The sequence below is a fragment of the Serinus canaria genome, chromosome 19, assembly GCF_022539315.1.
Source record: "Serinus canaria isolate serCan28SL12 chromosome 19, serCan2020, whole genome shotgun sequence".
NCBI classification, from domain to species: domain Eukaryota; kingdom Metazoa; phylum Chordata; class Aves; order Passeriformes; family Fringillidae; genus Serinus; species Serinus canaria.
Genome location: NC_066332.1, coordinates 1,382,943 through 1,399,274, shown reverse-complemented (window position 1 = coordinate 1,399,274; position 16,332 = coordinate 1,382,943). Strand labels below are relative to the sequence as shown.

General features: G+C 49.8%; 1 protein-coding gene across 1 annotated transcript in view; it reads right to left on the bottom strand.

The window, feature by feature from the left end:
- Nucleotides 1-16,332, bottom strand: part of ACACA (acetyl-CoA carboxylase alpha) — a 100,762-nt gene that overhangs the window by 10,079 nt on the left and 74,351 nt on the right. The window contains 7 exon segments of the mRNA XM_030231272.2: nucleotides 2,446-2,558; nucleotides 3,202-3,379; nucleotides 8,265-8,400; nucleotides 9,005-9,101; nucleotides 10,438-10,534; nucleotides 12,132-12,252; nucleotides 12,350-12,493. Of these exon segments, the coding sequence (XP_030087132.2) occupies nucleotides 2,446-2,558; nucleotides 3,202-3,379; nucleotides 8,265-8,400; nucleotides 9,005-9,101; nucleotides 10,438-10,534; nucleotides 12,132-12,252; nucleotides 12,350-12,493 (886 nt within the window).

Below are 16,332 nucleotides of genomic sequence, written 5' to 3'. Positions count from 1 at the left end.
CTCTCCCCCTGCCCCTTGCTGGAGCAGCCCAACTCTGAGTGACACTTTAATAAACCACGGGGCTAATCAACATTTCAGCAGTGGCGCTGCACAATTGATAATGAACAGATTTATGTCAAATGATTCAATCTCTGCCAGCCTCCCCTGCTCCCCCAGTCCCCAACTGCCACGTCCAGCCCCGGCGTGGGCTCGTGGGAGAGCAGCTCCCTGGTGCTGCTCCCCAGAGCTCCGGGGAGGGATGACAGCCACTCAGGGGTTAAAGAGAGGCAGTGAACCCCCAGCTAATGAGTAAGAATTCAGCAGGCAGTGTAAGATAAATGGAGCTTTCTCTGCTTCTGCTGGAGTCAGCATGAACTGCGGCCCTGCGGCTTGTTTGTGGCAAATGGAGTGCGCGAAATATCAAAGGGCAGTGATCCAGAAGAAGACCGACTTTGACAAATTTTAAATTGGCCAGAAAGAAAACCGGCAAAAAAATAAAATAAAAAAGGAAAAAAAAAAAAGTGGGGGGAAAAATTATGCAATTCAGTGTGTCCTGCAATCCTGGCTTCCCTGCTCTGGTATGGAATTAGTGGCAAAACAACAGCGATGATCAGCGGCGCTGGCAGCAATTACGATCCATCTCGGGGAGATGCTTATCAGTGACTGAAGCTTTTAGAGCTCTCCCCATGTACAGTTGTAAGTGACTTGCTCTTGTGTTGCAGTCATTTTAATTAAAGTGTATGGAGTTTGCTGGGAGTAATTACCCTGTAGAGGAAGAGGGGGGAAAAAACCCCGAGCAGGCTCCTGGCTCCTCACATGGAGCTGGGTTTGTGAGGCTGTTGGCAGAAACTCTACCCCATCTTTGCCCTGGTGGGTTTTTTCAGCGTCCCATAGGACTCAGGGGTGGCCTGCAGGTGTCCTGCAGCCACAGAGGTGAGTGCAGGTGATGCTCTGCTCCCCCTCCCTGCAGGACTGCCACACTCCAGCCTTTGTCCACAGCATTCTCCAGGGGATGGATCCATCCTCAAGCCTCGGGCTCTGCTGGAGCAGGGCTTGCTGTGCTGCTGGCACTGCCAGGGGTGTGGGCAGGTGAAGGTGAGCACTGCCAGCAGCACCAGGGCTGCCCTGCAGGCCCATTCACCTGCAGGGCCCAGCTGAGTGCTCAGCACACTCCCTTCCCTAAGCTCACCTTGATTTCTCCTTCCTGGAGATCCCTGCTCCCTGTCTGACACACCCGTGGGAGAGGGGGATGAGGGTCCTGCCTGCCCAAGGAACTCCACTGGACACCTCCAGAGAGGCTTTTCTGGGACTCTGAGCAGGGTCCCCATGATTTGGGGTGGTCCCTGTCCCTTTGCTCCTAAAGGGACACTGTCAAGCCTGACAGAGGCCAAAAGTGAGGTTTTCTGAAAATAACCTCCTTGCTGCAGCTGCAGACTTTAAACCTGGGATTCAACTCATGGAATAACAGAATGGTTTGAGTTGAAAAGGACTTTAAAGATCACTATATTCCACTCCCTGCCAGGGGCAGGGATACCTTCCACCATCCCAGGGCACCCCTCACCCTTCACTCCTTCTGATTCTCTTCCCGAGGCATATCAGGAGGGTTGTTTTGTATATAAATTGTTGCCCTGCCATAAATTAAAAAAAAGCACCAAATAATAAAATGTAACTGCAGCAATAGCCAGGATTTATCAGTCATTTGCAGAACATTTTTCCTCCTGAAGGATCCCAAAAGGCTTTATAAATTCAAGCCATACCCACATGGCACTCTTCTCCCTCCACTGAAATGTAGTCAATTTTGGAGGTAAAAGGAGGCTCTGTAAGATTATACTCTTATAGTAAGAGCCAGTAAAGGACCATTTAAAAAGCCTATTCCCCCAAGAGAGGACATATCTGATATTAAGTGCATTTTGCTGAACACTCTGTATTTTGGGATGTTGAGTGTACAGCAGGCACGGGGATCACTCGGAGTGGTAATAACACAGCCCAGCACTGAGCTCTGCACAGCCCCCCTGCTCACAGAGACATGGACAACATTCCTCATTCCCTTGGAGCTGAAGAGCACACCGATGTCATTACTGTAAACTACCCCAGACACCCAGTGACAGTCCAGCCCAAAATGTCTCTGACCAAACCCTTCGTGACGTGAAACGACGCCTGCTGAAGGCTTGGCCCACAAACCTTTTGTCAGCTGAGCAATTGCTGAGCTGGAAATTAGACCCAGGCATCTGCAGTGAGGGTCTGTTGTGAGACCCAGTCAATAAAATGTAATAAAAAAGAGAAATCAGCTCAAAACCCCACAATATTCCACACCCTGGGTATGCCGAGCATGCGTGAGCGTCATCTCACACGTACACACACGCCGTGGTCTCATCTGCTTTCCTTCCCAGGTCAGACAGCAGTAAATAAAAATGAAAGGGCTGCTGAAGTGCCCCCTGAGGGTGCCCAGCGGGCTGTGCCACGTACCCAGGCGCTCGGCCAGGCGGATGTACACGGGGTCCACCCTGCGCATGGTCTTCACCAGGTCCTTCCTGCGGAACCGGATCTCCACCGTGCCCTCGGGCTCCAGGATCCCTCCTCTGCAGGACAAAACAGAAAGGCACCTCCAGCACCTGACCTGGTGTCATCAGACACAAACTGAATGGTTCAACACCTGCTGGAAAGCGTGGGGAGGGAGACAGGACCAAGGGAGAATTTTTTGTTACTGCCGTATTTTCTGAGAAATCCCTTCGCCAGGATCTCTTCTCCTGGGAAGCTGAAAAGCCTCAGAGAAAAATGAAAACAATAATTATCTCATTTGCTTCTCCTGTGTTTTTGCTGCTTTGGAATGCAGTTTAGAGATTGTTTATCCAACACGTTAATTGTTTTTACTTAACGACCAATCTCAGTCCAGATGTGTCAGGACTCTGGTGAGAGCCCCAGGTTTTTCAGTGGTATCTTGGTAAGCCTTCTGTAAATATCTGTAATGTCTGTACAGTTTAGTATAACATTAGTTATACTAATGCTAAAGTTATGTTAAAGAATGCCTAAGTAAGTCAGGCATTCTTTAACATAATATAATACCATAAAATAATAAAAACATGGGAGTCAGATTTCCAATTCCTCCCCCATGCGGGAGACTGGAGGAATTTTTAGCTCCAGTTTCTCCAAGCCAAAAGCGCAGACGAGGTCCCACATGTCCAAGCCCATGGAAAGCACCAGTCCCAGGCAGAGGGTGTGTACCTGCTGTCCCTGTCAGCATACATCTCCATGTGCCTGGGGTTGATGGTGGGGTCGATGACCACCCAGGAGCCGCCGCGCAGCTCGCCCTGCGGCGGGATGTAGATGAGCACGGGCTGCCGGTACTCGCGCAGGCCGTCCACGATGTAGGCTCCAAACTTCAGCACCTGGTCATACATGTCTGGGGGGACACAGAGATGGTCAGCATGGATGGACAGGACACAGAGAGGGTCAGGAACGGACACAGAGATGGTCAGCATGGCTGGGGGGGACACAGAGAGGGTCACGATGGATGGGATGGACACAGAGATGGTGAGGGTGGATGGGATGGACACAGAGATGGTCAGGAATGGACACAGAGATGGTCAGCATGGCTGGGGGGGACACAGAGAGGGTCAGGATGAATGGACAGGACACAGAGATGGTCAGGATGGATGGGATGGACACAGAGATGGTCAGGATGGATGGGATGGACACAGAGGTGGTCAGGATGGATGGACAGGACACAGAGAGGGTCAGGATGGATGGGATGGACACAGAGATGGTCAGGATGGATGGGATGGACACAGAGATGGTCAGGATGGATGGGATGGACACAGAGATGGTCAGGATGGATGGGATGGACACAGAGATGGTCAGGATGGATGGACAGGACACGGAGATGGTCAGGATGGATGAGATTGACTCAGAGATGGTCAGGAATAGCTGGGATGGACACAGAGATGGTCAGGATGGATGGGATGGACACAGAGATGGTCAGGGATGGTTGGGACAGGGACACCCAGCCTGGAGTCACTGCTCATCACTGCTCCACACCAGGTGCCCTGGGGCTGATCCCTCCCTGCCCTACCAGCCCACAAACATTCCCACAGTTTGGGGAAGCAGCCTGGGTACCTCTGCACTGCCCAGTTTCAGACTCACTACCCCAGACCTCTCCCACCACTCGTGTAATGAGAATAAAATGCACCTAAGGGCAGCAGAGCTTTTCCAGATCTCCATAAAAATGTGTGTGGAGAGGGACAGGGAACAGCACTCCGCTCTTCCTCCATTAAAATTTGTTTAAGGCATTTTGCTCAAAATTAATAGGAACAACTCCACTGTGTAAAGACAGTACATTGAAAATATCAGCCCCAAAGGTGATTTAAATAAAAGAGAAAAAGGGAAGGCAGAAGAATTTCTATGAGATGATATAGTTCCTAATGGATACAGTTTGTAATGGGAACGGGCACTCTTGAATAGATATATTTTGTTACATATAATTATATCTACAAGTATTAAATCAAAATACAAGAAATGAAAAATAGTTATTAGGCTCATCTAGCCCATCTCTTTGTTCACACAGGACTGCTTCTTCCACAGTGCTTTTGAAAGCTCCCATTTAGAAACCCCAAACCATAAATCTGCTTCTTTAGGGGCATTTCCACAGCCAAACAGATGAGATTTCCCTCAGAGCTCAGCCAAACTTCCCCTCCCTCCCCAGTAATTTCCTGTCACTACCCCCTGTCCCACCCTACACAGTGTCTGCTCTCCTCCAGGCTCACTGCAAACAGCAGCAGGATTTTCAGTGGGGTTTGTCCTCCTGCAGGTATCCATCCCTCATCCCTCTTCCATCATTTGGGTTTTCTGCTTGCACCCTCCCAGTTTGCCTCATTTTTTTCTGGCCATTAAAACACCAGTGCAGAGAAAATTAAGGATCTGTATTCAGGCATCTCACACCTGCTGCAACAGCAACAGTCTGGGAACAGTGAGACACTTTTATTTATCTAAAATCCTTCTGTGCCTCGAGAAAAGCCTCATTTCTGGGGAAGAAAGAGACCCCAGCCAAGGTGCCTTTGTCATTTAACCCTCATTTTAGTGTTAAGCATTAACATGAACATAATTAAGTAATTAACTCTTTGGGAAACACTCTTTTATATTATATATATATATATATGTACAAACAAATCTATATAAATATCTATTAGTACCACAGGCACTGATATGATCTCCCCATTTCATTTCCAAGGTCATTGCCCAAACACCCAAGAAAAGGAATTTCATGTTATTTAAGAGGTATCAAATGCTGACAAAAGGAAGAACAATTTATTCCCTCTAATTGGGAATAAACATAAATCCCAGCAGAGACAGTGAGGAGTGAGAACCAAACAAAACTCCAACCTTTCCCTTTGTCCTGAGCAAAGAAAAGGACTCAAAAGGGGTGACAAATTTATTACTAATTATACAATTATTTTATTATGTAGTGCTAGTAATAAACCACTTGAAGTACTTTCAGCTAATTCCAGTGTTAAGAAAATAATTGCTTGATTCAAATTATTTTAACTGAATTAATTCTTTACTAGACATTTTTTACTAGTGCTACATAATAAAATAATTGTGTAATTAGCAATACATTTGTCACTCCTGCCACGGGTGTATATTTTACTCAGGTGAAGTGCAGAGAAGAGCAGCACTAATTGTTTGAACAGGGAGGAGAGGCAGAGGAACTGGGGGAGCCTGATGCTTTCTCGGAGCTCCAGAGCTCCCTCAGGTTTGCCAGGTGTGATCAGGAAGGGATTTCATTTCCCAGGTGCCAGCAGGTGCTCAGGGCAGCACTTCTGTGCCTGTGGATCCTTTGGGACCAGCCTGGCAGGAGTGTGAGCCTCCCCCTGATGAAACCCCAACATTTGGCATTGGACAGAGCCAAGGGCTGGCTGCCTTTGCACAGCCCCCTGTCCACCAAGGCTGCTGGAGCTGCTGCTGCTCCTGGGGCTGGAGACAGCCAGGAGTGGCTGGAAACTCTGCTGAGGAGCATTCCCCTCCCTCACTGCCACTACCAAGGGGTCCCCACGGTGCTCCAGGCCAAAATTCCTGGTTTAATTTCAACCTCAGCCCAACCTGAGCCTGGTGAGAGGTGTCCCTGTGGCAGGGGGTTGGAATGACGTGACCTTTAGGTGGGACTCCCTCCCACCCCAAAGCAGCCTGGGGTTCCATCAGCAGGGCAGAGATGCTGCAGGACGTCCCAGGGGAGCAGAGCTGGGTCAGCAGGAGGGTGGGCAGGGCAGAGGGTGGGCAGGGCAGAGGGTGGGCTCATTTGCAGAGCTCTGTCCCTTTCTCTGCTGCCCTGAGCCCTGTCCCCAGCCCACAGGGACACACAGCCTGCTGCAGGTGTCCCCACCTCCCTGTGGGGGTAAATCCTGGCACTCAGAGCCCTCCCTGCCCCTCTGCAGCTGGAGCAGATGAGACTTGAAGACAACACTGCCCAAGACACCCCATCAACCCACCCAACACAGCCCCACAACCCAGCACCCAGCACTCAGCACCCAGCACCCAGCCCAGCACCCAGCACCCAACCCAGCACCCAGCCCAGCACCCAGCCCAGCCCCCAACCCAGCACCCAGCCCAGCACCCAGCACCCAGCACCCAACCCAGCACCCAGCACTCAGCACCCAGCACCCAACCCAGCACCCAGCACCCAGCCCAGCACCCAGCACCCAACCCAGCACCCAGCACTCAGCACCCAGCACCCAACCCAGCACCCAGCACCCAGCTCCAACCCAGCACCCAACCCAGCACCCAGCACCCAGCACCCAGCCCAGCACCCAGCTCCAACCCAGCACCCAGCACCCAGCCCAGCACCCAGCACCCAGCACCCAGCTCCAACCCAGCACCCAGCCCAGCACCCAGCCCAGCACCCTGCCCAGCACCCAGCACCCAGCACCCAGCCCAGCCTCTTCCCTCTGCCAGATCCTTTTCTATTGGTTTTCTCTTTCTTTGAGCAGTGGAACCCGAGCCCCCTGGGGCAGCAGGGCTCCATGGGGGGGATTTGCCCGTGCTCCCCCCCTGCTGCAGGCAGGACCCTGGTGCTCATTTCCAGGGAATTTCACGCTCGGTGTCTCCCGGCCGTGGGTCAGCGCCGCTTTGCCCAAATGAAGCCCAAATGAAGCCCAAATAAAGCCCTGCCAAACGGCTCCTCCAGAGCAATATTCCAGCCAGTTTTTCATCATTTCATTCTGCATTATGCTCAGGAGCCTTCTGGCCACGTTGGGGAAAGCACCACCACCACCAGGAGCTGCCTTCATTTATGGTTATTTATTTATTTTGCAGCAGGAATTAGACCTCCCAGGCTGACTAGGAAAGAGGGGGTTTAATTTTTTCCCTCTCTTTTTTTTTTCTTTTCCTCCCCCTTCGCTAATGTCAATTTTCAGCATAGCAAGAGCTGTCTCTAATCTTTTCCTACTCATTACACACAATTTTGGAGTCATTTTACCCACAGTGCAGTCGGCTCCTGGCAGTGTGTTTGTGTGCACTGAGGGGTGGCATAATTGTTTATTTTCCCTCCCTGCATAATCCCCAGCCAGCACTGAAACCAAAACTGCAAACAACTCCCCAAGGGACCCCGAGAGTGTCAGGAGACACCAGCAGCAAGCAGGAGGCTGGAAAATGCAAGGAGCAAGGTGCAAACTGCAATGGCTCTGTCCTTCCCTCCTCCTGCTGCCAGCTGGCTGGAATAACTTGGGATATGCAATATAAATATTAACATCCTCAGGCTGCCTGTTCCACCCAACCCCAAAGCTAAAACTCAGTTTCTGAGGAACCCAGCAAGGCCAGACCTGACATTTTAAGGGAAAACAATGCTTAAGGATTAAATAAGGTAAATAAATAAGCTAAAATTACATCAACAACTTCCCAGTGAGTTGTGTGGTTGGGAAAGCAGCTCATGGAGGGGGTGCAGAAGCAGCACACAGAGCAGAGTCCACCCTCAAAGGCAAGGGGTGTTTTCCAGAGGGAAGAATTTTGCCCTCTTTTGCCACCTCCCACCTTTGCCTCTGCAAACTCCAAGGCTCTGCCTTGTGCCCAGCTGAGGAGGCAGCAGAGCCCAGCAGCCTCTGCCACCCCCAGAGCTCCAGTGCTCCTGTAACCTCCCTCACTCGGGGAAGAGGCCCTGATCCAATCTTGCACTTCAAATTTTATAGCACCAATCTCACATCCTCGGCACTTCACAACATTTCAAGCAGCACTCCGTGGTGCCCTGAGCAGCCAAGGCAGAGCCCAAACCACCCCCAGGACAGCTCCAAAGTGCTGCTTACCTTTCATTCCCCCAGAGAAGCCTCTCCAGTTGGCAAAGACCATCAGGGGCAGCCCTTCCCTGTTGAAGTCCTTGATTGCCTCGGCTGTTTTGAAGGCAGAGTCAGGGAACCACACCTGCCCAGCCTGCTGGATTATCTGGGGGGAAGGAAAACCCACTGTCAGGCCTTCCAGCACACGAATGTAAGAGTTAAAACACAGAAAAGCCATCAGGAGCTGTGATGTGGGATAAACAATGAGGAATGTGGCAGGTGAAATGTGTGGGATCTGCTTGGCCATGGGAAAATTGGGACAATCCTTTTGTCACCAACTCCAACATTCCCATCAATTCAGCTAAGAAAAGAGAGTTTGGACAGCCTGATGATGCTGTAAGGAGGGGAAGGAGAAGAGAAAGGAAAGGACATGGAGAGGAGAAAGCCCTGGAGAGATGAAGCAGGGCCAGGGCTGTGAAATCAGGCAGGGCAACAGCAAAATGTCAGAGCAGGAAGGTCATGGAGCACTCCAGTCACGGCAAGAGAGCAGGGAAGGGATTTCTGTTGTCACAGCTCCTGGGCCCTGATCCCTGATCCTGCCCTGAGTCCTGAGGGAAGCAGGACTGCTGGGAATTCCTAGATAGGTTTCCTGAAGGAATGGTCACACAGCAGTCAGGGCACTGCCAGCTCCCCAGGTACCACACCTGGGCACAGGGGGGAACCCCACTGGACAGGGGACACCCAGGGACAGGGGCACAGGGCACACCCACCTTGGCCTCCGAGTCCAGGTTTGCAGGATCAGCAGGAATGCTGAGCTCCACCGTCCTGGTTTCCACGGCAACCACTCCTACAGGTATTCCTCCCAGCCTGCAAACAGGTGAGACACTGAAACCCCCACTGCTGCTTTACACAGCCAAACACCCCGGGGAGACAAGGGACAGGAGCAGAGTTGGGGCCTTTTAAAGAGTTGAGGCTGGAGAGTTCCAGAGAGGTCACAGCTCTCCAAGTAAAATCTACTCCAAAGATGAGCACATTCCTCTCTGAAAGCCAAACAGGATAAACCAAACCCAGATTTTGAATGGTGTATCCAGCACCCTTCACCTGCCCTCAGCAGATTTTGGTTCTGGTGGGCTTGACCATGAAAAATCAGAGAATCCCAGAACAGGCTGGGAGGGACTTTAAAGAATTGCTGTGTTTCCCCAGATCTGCTGCTGCAGGGTGACAGCCAGGGGGACAGGGAGCAGAGACAGAGGGATGGGCAGGAGAGCAGGCACCAGGGGGACGCCAGCTCTGCCTCCCAGGGCATCCAGCCCCTGCTGCACACAAAAGCCATGGAAGCCACACTGCCAGGACAGTCCCAGCAGAGCCCCAGCTGATGACACACAAACAGGGAAGAGACAGGGCCCATGTGCACCCAGGGGCTGAAATATTCCCATTCCCTGTGATGAAGAGGCTGCTGGAACCCCATAATTGCAGGAGCCGTCCTAAATCAGTAACTTATAACTTCTGTATTAGGGCCCATGTGACCTAATAAAGAACATCTTTATCCAAGTATTACAGTTATTTATTGAACTTGAAAACAGCTCAAAACAACTTCTGTTTTCCATAATACTTCATATAAATTTTATCAGGCTAGCACATGAAGATGCTACATCTTGTTTTATAGTGTGTCCCTGGACAAGTTGCCATAGAATAATAAAAGACAATTTACAGCCAACAGCACACATATTCCAAACATACATACAAGAGATGAGTTTTGGCAGCAGTTACAGTAACAATCCCAGAAGAATACATTCCTATTTGTTTTTTTTCAAAGTGCCATTGCTTTTGAAAGGAGTCTGTTTCATTTGTGTTATATATCCCTGCTGTGTGAGAGTCCAAAGCCACTCGGAATTTGTCAGAAGAAAGGAACTGCAAGTGAAGCTGAGCATGGACAGAGAGCTTCTGGCTTTGCCAAATCATTGATTTCCACCCCTGGCACGCTGCTTGGCCTGGAAGCCTTTAAATTATAGAATTATAGAGCCATGGAATGGGTTGGAAGGGACCTTAAAGGTCATCTCATCCCTTTCTTTTCAACTCCTTCTATTAAATATGTACATATATAGACACATAGAGAATGAAATAATCACAGGAATGCTGTGCTCTAGAGAAATGCAAAGCATAACCCAAACTTGATTTCAACAATTTCAACCTCAGAACTTACCTTGCTCTCCCCACCACGACTGTCTGTGCCCAGGGCTGCATGATCTCCATGAAGGAGCCATGGTCGAAGAACCCGCTCAGCCACTGCCCTTTCTGATCTAAAGGGAAGGGAAAAAAAGGGAAAAATCAAAGGAGGAAGGAGAGAGGGAAGAAAGAAAACGGAATATCAAAGCGACAAATCAAACTTGCTTAAAAATGCCAGCTGGAGAACATGGCACTGTCTTTTTATTTATTTAATTTTAAATAGATGACAATACAAGGGAACATTAGACAGCTGAGCATTTGTCTGCCTTCAGCCATCATGTCTTATTTCATTTCCTAGTCTGCATAAAGACAGCAATTTATCAGCAAAAGCATCATTTATTGTTAAACGATGGGGTTCGGAGAGCAGAGGGACTTCCCGTGCTTTTAAATAAATAACTCTGCTTTTTTCAAGACTACAAACATTTGTCAAAAGGCAGTAAAGTCATTAAAGATGGTTTTCAACACATCTATTTCTATTTTAAAACTTATCTCATATTCTTCTCTTGATCCTGCCTAATCTTTCTTTGAAAGAAGGAATGCTGCAGAAACGCAGGAGCTAAATACGAAAATTTCAATGACATTTCAGAGTCAGTTACAGAAATCACAATTCTGTGGGGCAGCTGCTGTGCACTGGGGTTTTGGGAAGCTCTGCATAAAAAAAACCCACAAAAAAATCCCCCCAAAACCCCAAATCTCTCCCAGCTCTGCCCCTTGGCACAGAGCTCCCGAGGAACTCTTTCCTCCGAACAAGCACCTCTGCTTCTGCAAACCCAAGTCCAAAACCAATTAAAAAGTGGAGATCCGAGCACGCTAACCTCTGCTGACTTAAACAGGATGGAGAGTGTTTTATCAAGCCCAAACTTGTAATTACTGTGTTCTACATTCCTTGCCTCTGTGGCCCCACTGTAAAATGTGACCATCCATTTCAGAATTATCTCTTTATCGTGAGCCCGAAGCTGATCGTTGAGATTCCGGCCTCGTGTCGGGCGTCAGTTTGAAGAATATCACGGCAATATCTCCTCTAATAAATGGCTTTAACTTTTCACCTAGGAGATATCTGCTTTAACTTATCACAGGGAATCATCTGCTTTCCTTAACGCTTCCACTAAATTAAAATCTGAAGTCACTCGATTTGGAAGCCGGCGTTTGCGGCGCCCGGACAGCTGGATGAATTGCTTGAGAGATGATGAAAAAATATTATCCAAAACCAGAAAACTTAGTTTATCACAAATCTCATTTTAGCCCCCCAAACTCATTAATAACAGCAGGAGTAATGGTCACCCAGTTTGCAGCTTGTACCTACACAAGGCTGCACAACCCCAGTGGTGCCAACACGAGTCCCCAGGATCTGCAGGAGTGTTGTGATTCCTTTAACATACAGACCCTCTGTGGATGGACTTTCCCCTAAATCATTAAAAAAATCCACAGAAGTGCCTATTCTCAGTAAATAGATCATCTATAAAAGTATGGTGTCCTTGAGCACTCAGGATTTACATGCTTTTAGATATTGCTTATAAATAATATTATTGGTTAATATTATTATATGTAAATATTTATATATTCTAGCCACATTGCTCAGATCTATTTTACAGAATCTGAAATACATTTGGGCAGCAGACATTTGGCAAACAGCCTTGAAACAAGAAGAGGTGCAGCATCTCCTGGCCATACTTGGGTTGGGGCGTCCAGCCAGCATCCAGCGAGGGTCGTAGGGGGTCTTGGTGGGAACAAAGTCAATGGTTCTGTCTATGGGATCCTTGGCTTTCAGGATGGGCACAGGGCTGTGGATATTCTAAGGCAAAAAGGAAAACACAGAAGGAAGTGAGAGCCCCAAACCCTGCAAACACAGCAAACAGTGGCACCTGGGACCTGGCAGGCCCAGGAATTACCTTTGGCATGTAGGAAAGCCACTGCAGAATGGTGTAGACTCCTTCAAAGTCATCACACACAGTGTCATGTGTCACCCCGTTGTTGTGCATGATCTGGATTCCTCCCAGCTGGTTGTTGGAGGTGTAAACTTCCCGTCCAAGCACCTGGGGGAAGAGAAATGGGGAAGCCATCAGTGCTGGGGTGTGAGCAGGAGGTGCTGGCCAAGGAGGCATGCACAAACCCAGCCCTGCAGCACCTCAGCACCACCTGGACATGGAAAGGATGGAGCAAACCTCTCCCAACACAGCCTCCCAAGCCCTGTCTGCAGGTAAGAGCTGCTGAGCAGTGATCCCTAGTGAACAGAGGGGCAGGGGTGGGTGGGATATTGGGAAGGAATTGTTTCCTGGGAGGGTGGGGAGGCCCTGGCACAGGGTGCCCAGGGAAGCTGTGGATCCCTGGAAGTCTCCAAGGCCAGGCTGGATGGGGCTTGGAGCATGGAAGGTGTCCCTGCCCATGGCAGGGGGTGGAACTGGATCTTTAAGGTTCCTCCCAGCCCAAACCATTCTGGATTCTGTGATCCCCAAGGGGAATGATACCAGTGGGGAAACTGAGGCAGTTTTCCCCCTCGCCCTCCCCAAGCAGCAGTGTGACCAAAGCCCCTGAGTGCTGAGCCCAGCTCAGCTCACTAATCCCAAACTGCTCCAAGAAAACTGTGGGTGGATGTATTTAAATGTATAACTGGAAAAAAAAAAAAGCCCAACCAAAAACCCAGACAAAGGCCCAGCAGCTCCTTGGAGAGGCTGGCCAGAAGCAGGCTGGGGCTCCTCATTCTCTTGCACAGCTCCATCTCTAATCTGAGCCTGGGCAGCACAGCTCTTTTCTCATTCTCCTGCTGTCTCTTCCCATTTGCCCTCTCCCTGACTGATACACTGATCTCTCGGTCACTTGGCTTTCTGCTCCACTGACTCCATATTACTAATAACACCTCTGCCACGGCCAGTTTACCTCATGAAGGCAGGAGCACATCATTACAAAATAAACTCATAACTTTGACATTCCAGCAAATACACGCCGTTTGTTATTTTTATGGCTTGAGTCTTTCTAACAGACAGAGGACATTACACACCTGCTTCATTTGGATCTTAAAAACCCCCTCAAACACACATCACCAGCCTGGCCTCCCCCAGACACCAGCACAGATCATTCTGGGGACTGAGGAGCTGGCAGATGCCAGCCAAGGTTTATGTACAGAAGAAACTGAGGCACAGATGTCACAAATAAGCCCCAAATACAGAATTCAGGGTGTGTTTTAGCACAGGGATGTTCATGGGTCTCCCTTCTGAGCTCCAACACCTTCCTCCTCCTCCTCTAACAAAATCAGTGCCAAGCAAAGCCATGGCACAGAAGACAGCAGCACAGATTGAGGTTCAAGGGTAAGAAAAGCCCAGGCCTCCAGATGCCAGGCACAAGCCCAGCTAAACGCTTCCCAGAGAGGAAAATAAAAATAAAGAGGATTTAACCTCCCCCTCTCTGAACTAATGCAAACGCATGTAGATGCAAAATGGGCCTCTGCTCCTGCTTATCTGGAGACACTGCAGACAGCTCAGGTTTAGCACTGCTGACAGGCAATGAAACAGCCTAATATACCACTGCTCTCACCCTGACATCCCTTTTTGGAGATGCAGATAAACACCCAGCTCCTTCTCCCGAGTGCTGCAGCCCTTCCAGCAGAGCCTGGCACAGGTGGAGATCCCAGAGCAGGAGGGAGCTGGGGCAGAGGGTGCCCAGCTGCAGGGAAAAGCTGCTCTGAGGAGAGCTTGAGCTGGGGTTTGGATGAGCTGGATGTGCCCAGGTGAGAGGGGACACGATCACAGAGCCCTGTGCACAGCCTGAGCTGCTCCATCCCCAGCCTGGCACTGGGCACTCAGGGGGCTCAGGAGGATCATGGAACCTGAGAATGGTCTGGGTGGGAAGGGACTCTCAGCTCTTCCCATGAAGGAATTCTTCCTCATGTCCAACCTGACCCTCCCTGGCAGAGCCTGAGGCCATTTCCTCTCTCGTCACCTTGGAGAAGACTTCCAAAACATCCCAAAATACTTGGGCAGTGTTGCCAACACTGAGTTCATGAGGTCTTCAAAAAACCCATTAGGAAAGCACGTTTCTTGTTATTTCAGAGGATCTTTTGGCAACCACGAGCAGATCCAGGATTCCAACAGCCTCTAAAGGATGGTCCTCAACAGGTTCACAGGCCCATCCTGTGAATATTGATAATTTTCCAGCACTCCAACCCATGCTGAGCAGCTGCTTTCTCCTCTCAGAACCTGAGCTGCTGGAGAGTTGGGACTTTCCCTGCAAAGCTGGGCTGGCTGAGGGCTGGGTTGGCTCATCTGTTTCACCCAGGATGAAAGATTTGAAAACATGACAGCTTGGAGGGCTTGAATGGGAATCATTATGTAACATAAGTGCTGTTATTATTCCAAGCATATCATGTGTTCATATCAAATATAAGTGCCAGATTTTTATCCAAATAATTTCAATAATTGCAATTCCCATCCCACAATTTATATTGTCTGCCAGAAACACGAAGCAGAAGAGGCATATGCACGTCCTATAAATAGCCTATTTTTCATAAACAGGCAGAAACGATGGGAATGAATGTCTCATCAGAAAAAATGTAGGAACACAATGCAGGAACTTCAAACCTGACTGCTATTATGTGCAGGCAAGCCTCGACAGAGCTCAGGGCTCATTTCCAGCTCTTCCCCCACACGGATCATGCATTAGAGGGGGGAAAGCAACAAGAGGGAAGAGAGCCCAGCTGGGCAGAGAGCCCTGGCCGAATGCAGGGCCCTGTGCCTGGCAGAGGGAGCACAGACAGCTCCTCTTGGCCGTTCCTGCATTGCTAAGCCCCGACACCGTGCAGTTCCTGCATTCGGGATTTGCGAGAGTGCAGTGGGAGACCCTTCTGACTTGGGAACAGATTGGCTAGGACTAATGCTTGGAGATTAGAGAAAGGGTTTTGAAAACCACAAAGCCCAGAGCTCCAGGCACTCTGCAGATGAAAAAGGCATCCCAAGGGGATCCCAAAACTGCCAAGACCTGGCTGCCTCCATGGCTTTTTCCTTAGAAATAGACCCACCCCAAAGCTCTTTTCCTGTCTCAGCTTAGGGGTAGGGTTACGCCTAGGGTTAGGGTTTTGAAAACCACAAAGCCCAGAGCTCCAGGCACTCTGCAGATGAAAAAGGCATCCCAAGGGGAACACAAAACTGCCAAGACCTGGCTGCCTCCATGGCTTTATCCTTAGAACCAGCCCTGGTCCAAGGCTGCTTGCCTGCCCAGGGTTAGGGTTATGCCTAGGTTTACGGTTTTGAAAACCACAAAGCCCAGAGCTCCAGGCACTCTGCAGATGAAAAAGGCATCCCAAGGGGATCCCAAAACTGCCAAGACCTGGCTGCCTCCATGGCTTTTTCCTTAGAACCAGACCCACCCCAAAGCTCTTTTCCTGTCTCAGCTTAGGGGTAGGGTTACGCCTAGGGTTAGGGTTTTGAAAACCACAAAGCCCAGAGCTCCAGGAACTCTTCAGCTGCAAAAGGCATCCCAAGGGGATCCCAAAACTGCCAAGACCTGGCTCCCTCCTTGGCTTTTTCCTTAGAACCAGCCCTGGTAAAAGGCTGCTTGCGTGCCTAGGGTTAGGGTTATGCCTTGGGTTAGGGTTTTGAAAACCACAAAGCCCAGAGCTCCAGACACTCTGCAGCTGAAAAAGGCATCCCAAGGGGAACACAAAACTGCCAAGACCTGGCTGCCTCCATGGCTTTATCCTTAGAACCAGACACCCCAAACCTGTTTTCCTGTCTCAGCTTAGGGTTAGGGTTACGCCTAGGGTTAGGGTTTTGAAAACCACAAAGCCCAGAGCTCCAGGCACTCTGCAGCTGCAAAAGGCATCCCAAGGGGAACACAAAACTGCCAAGACCTGGCTGCCTCCATGGCTTTATCCTAAGAACCA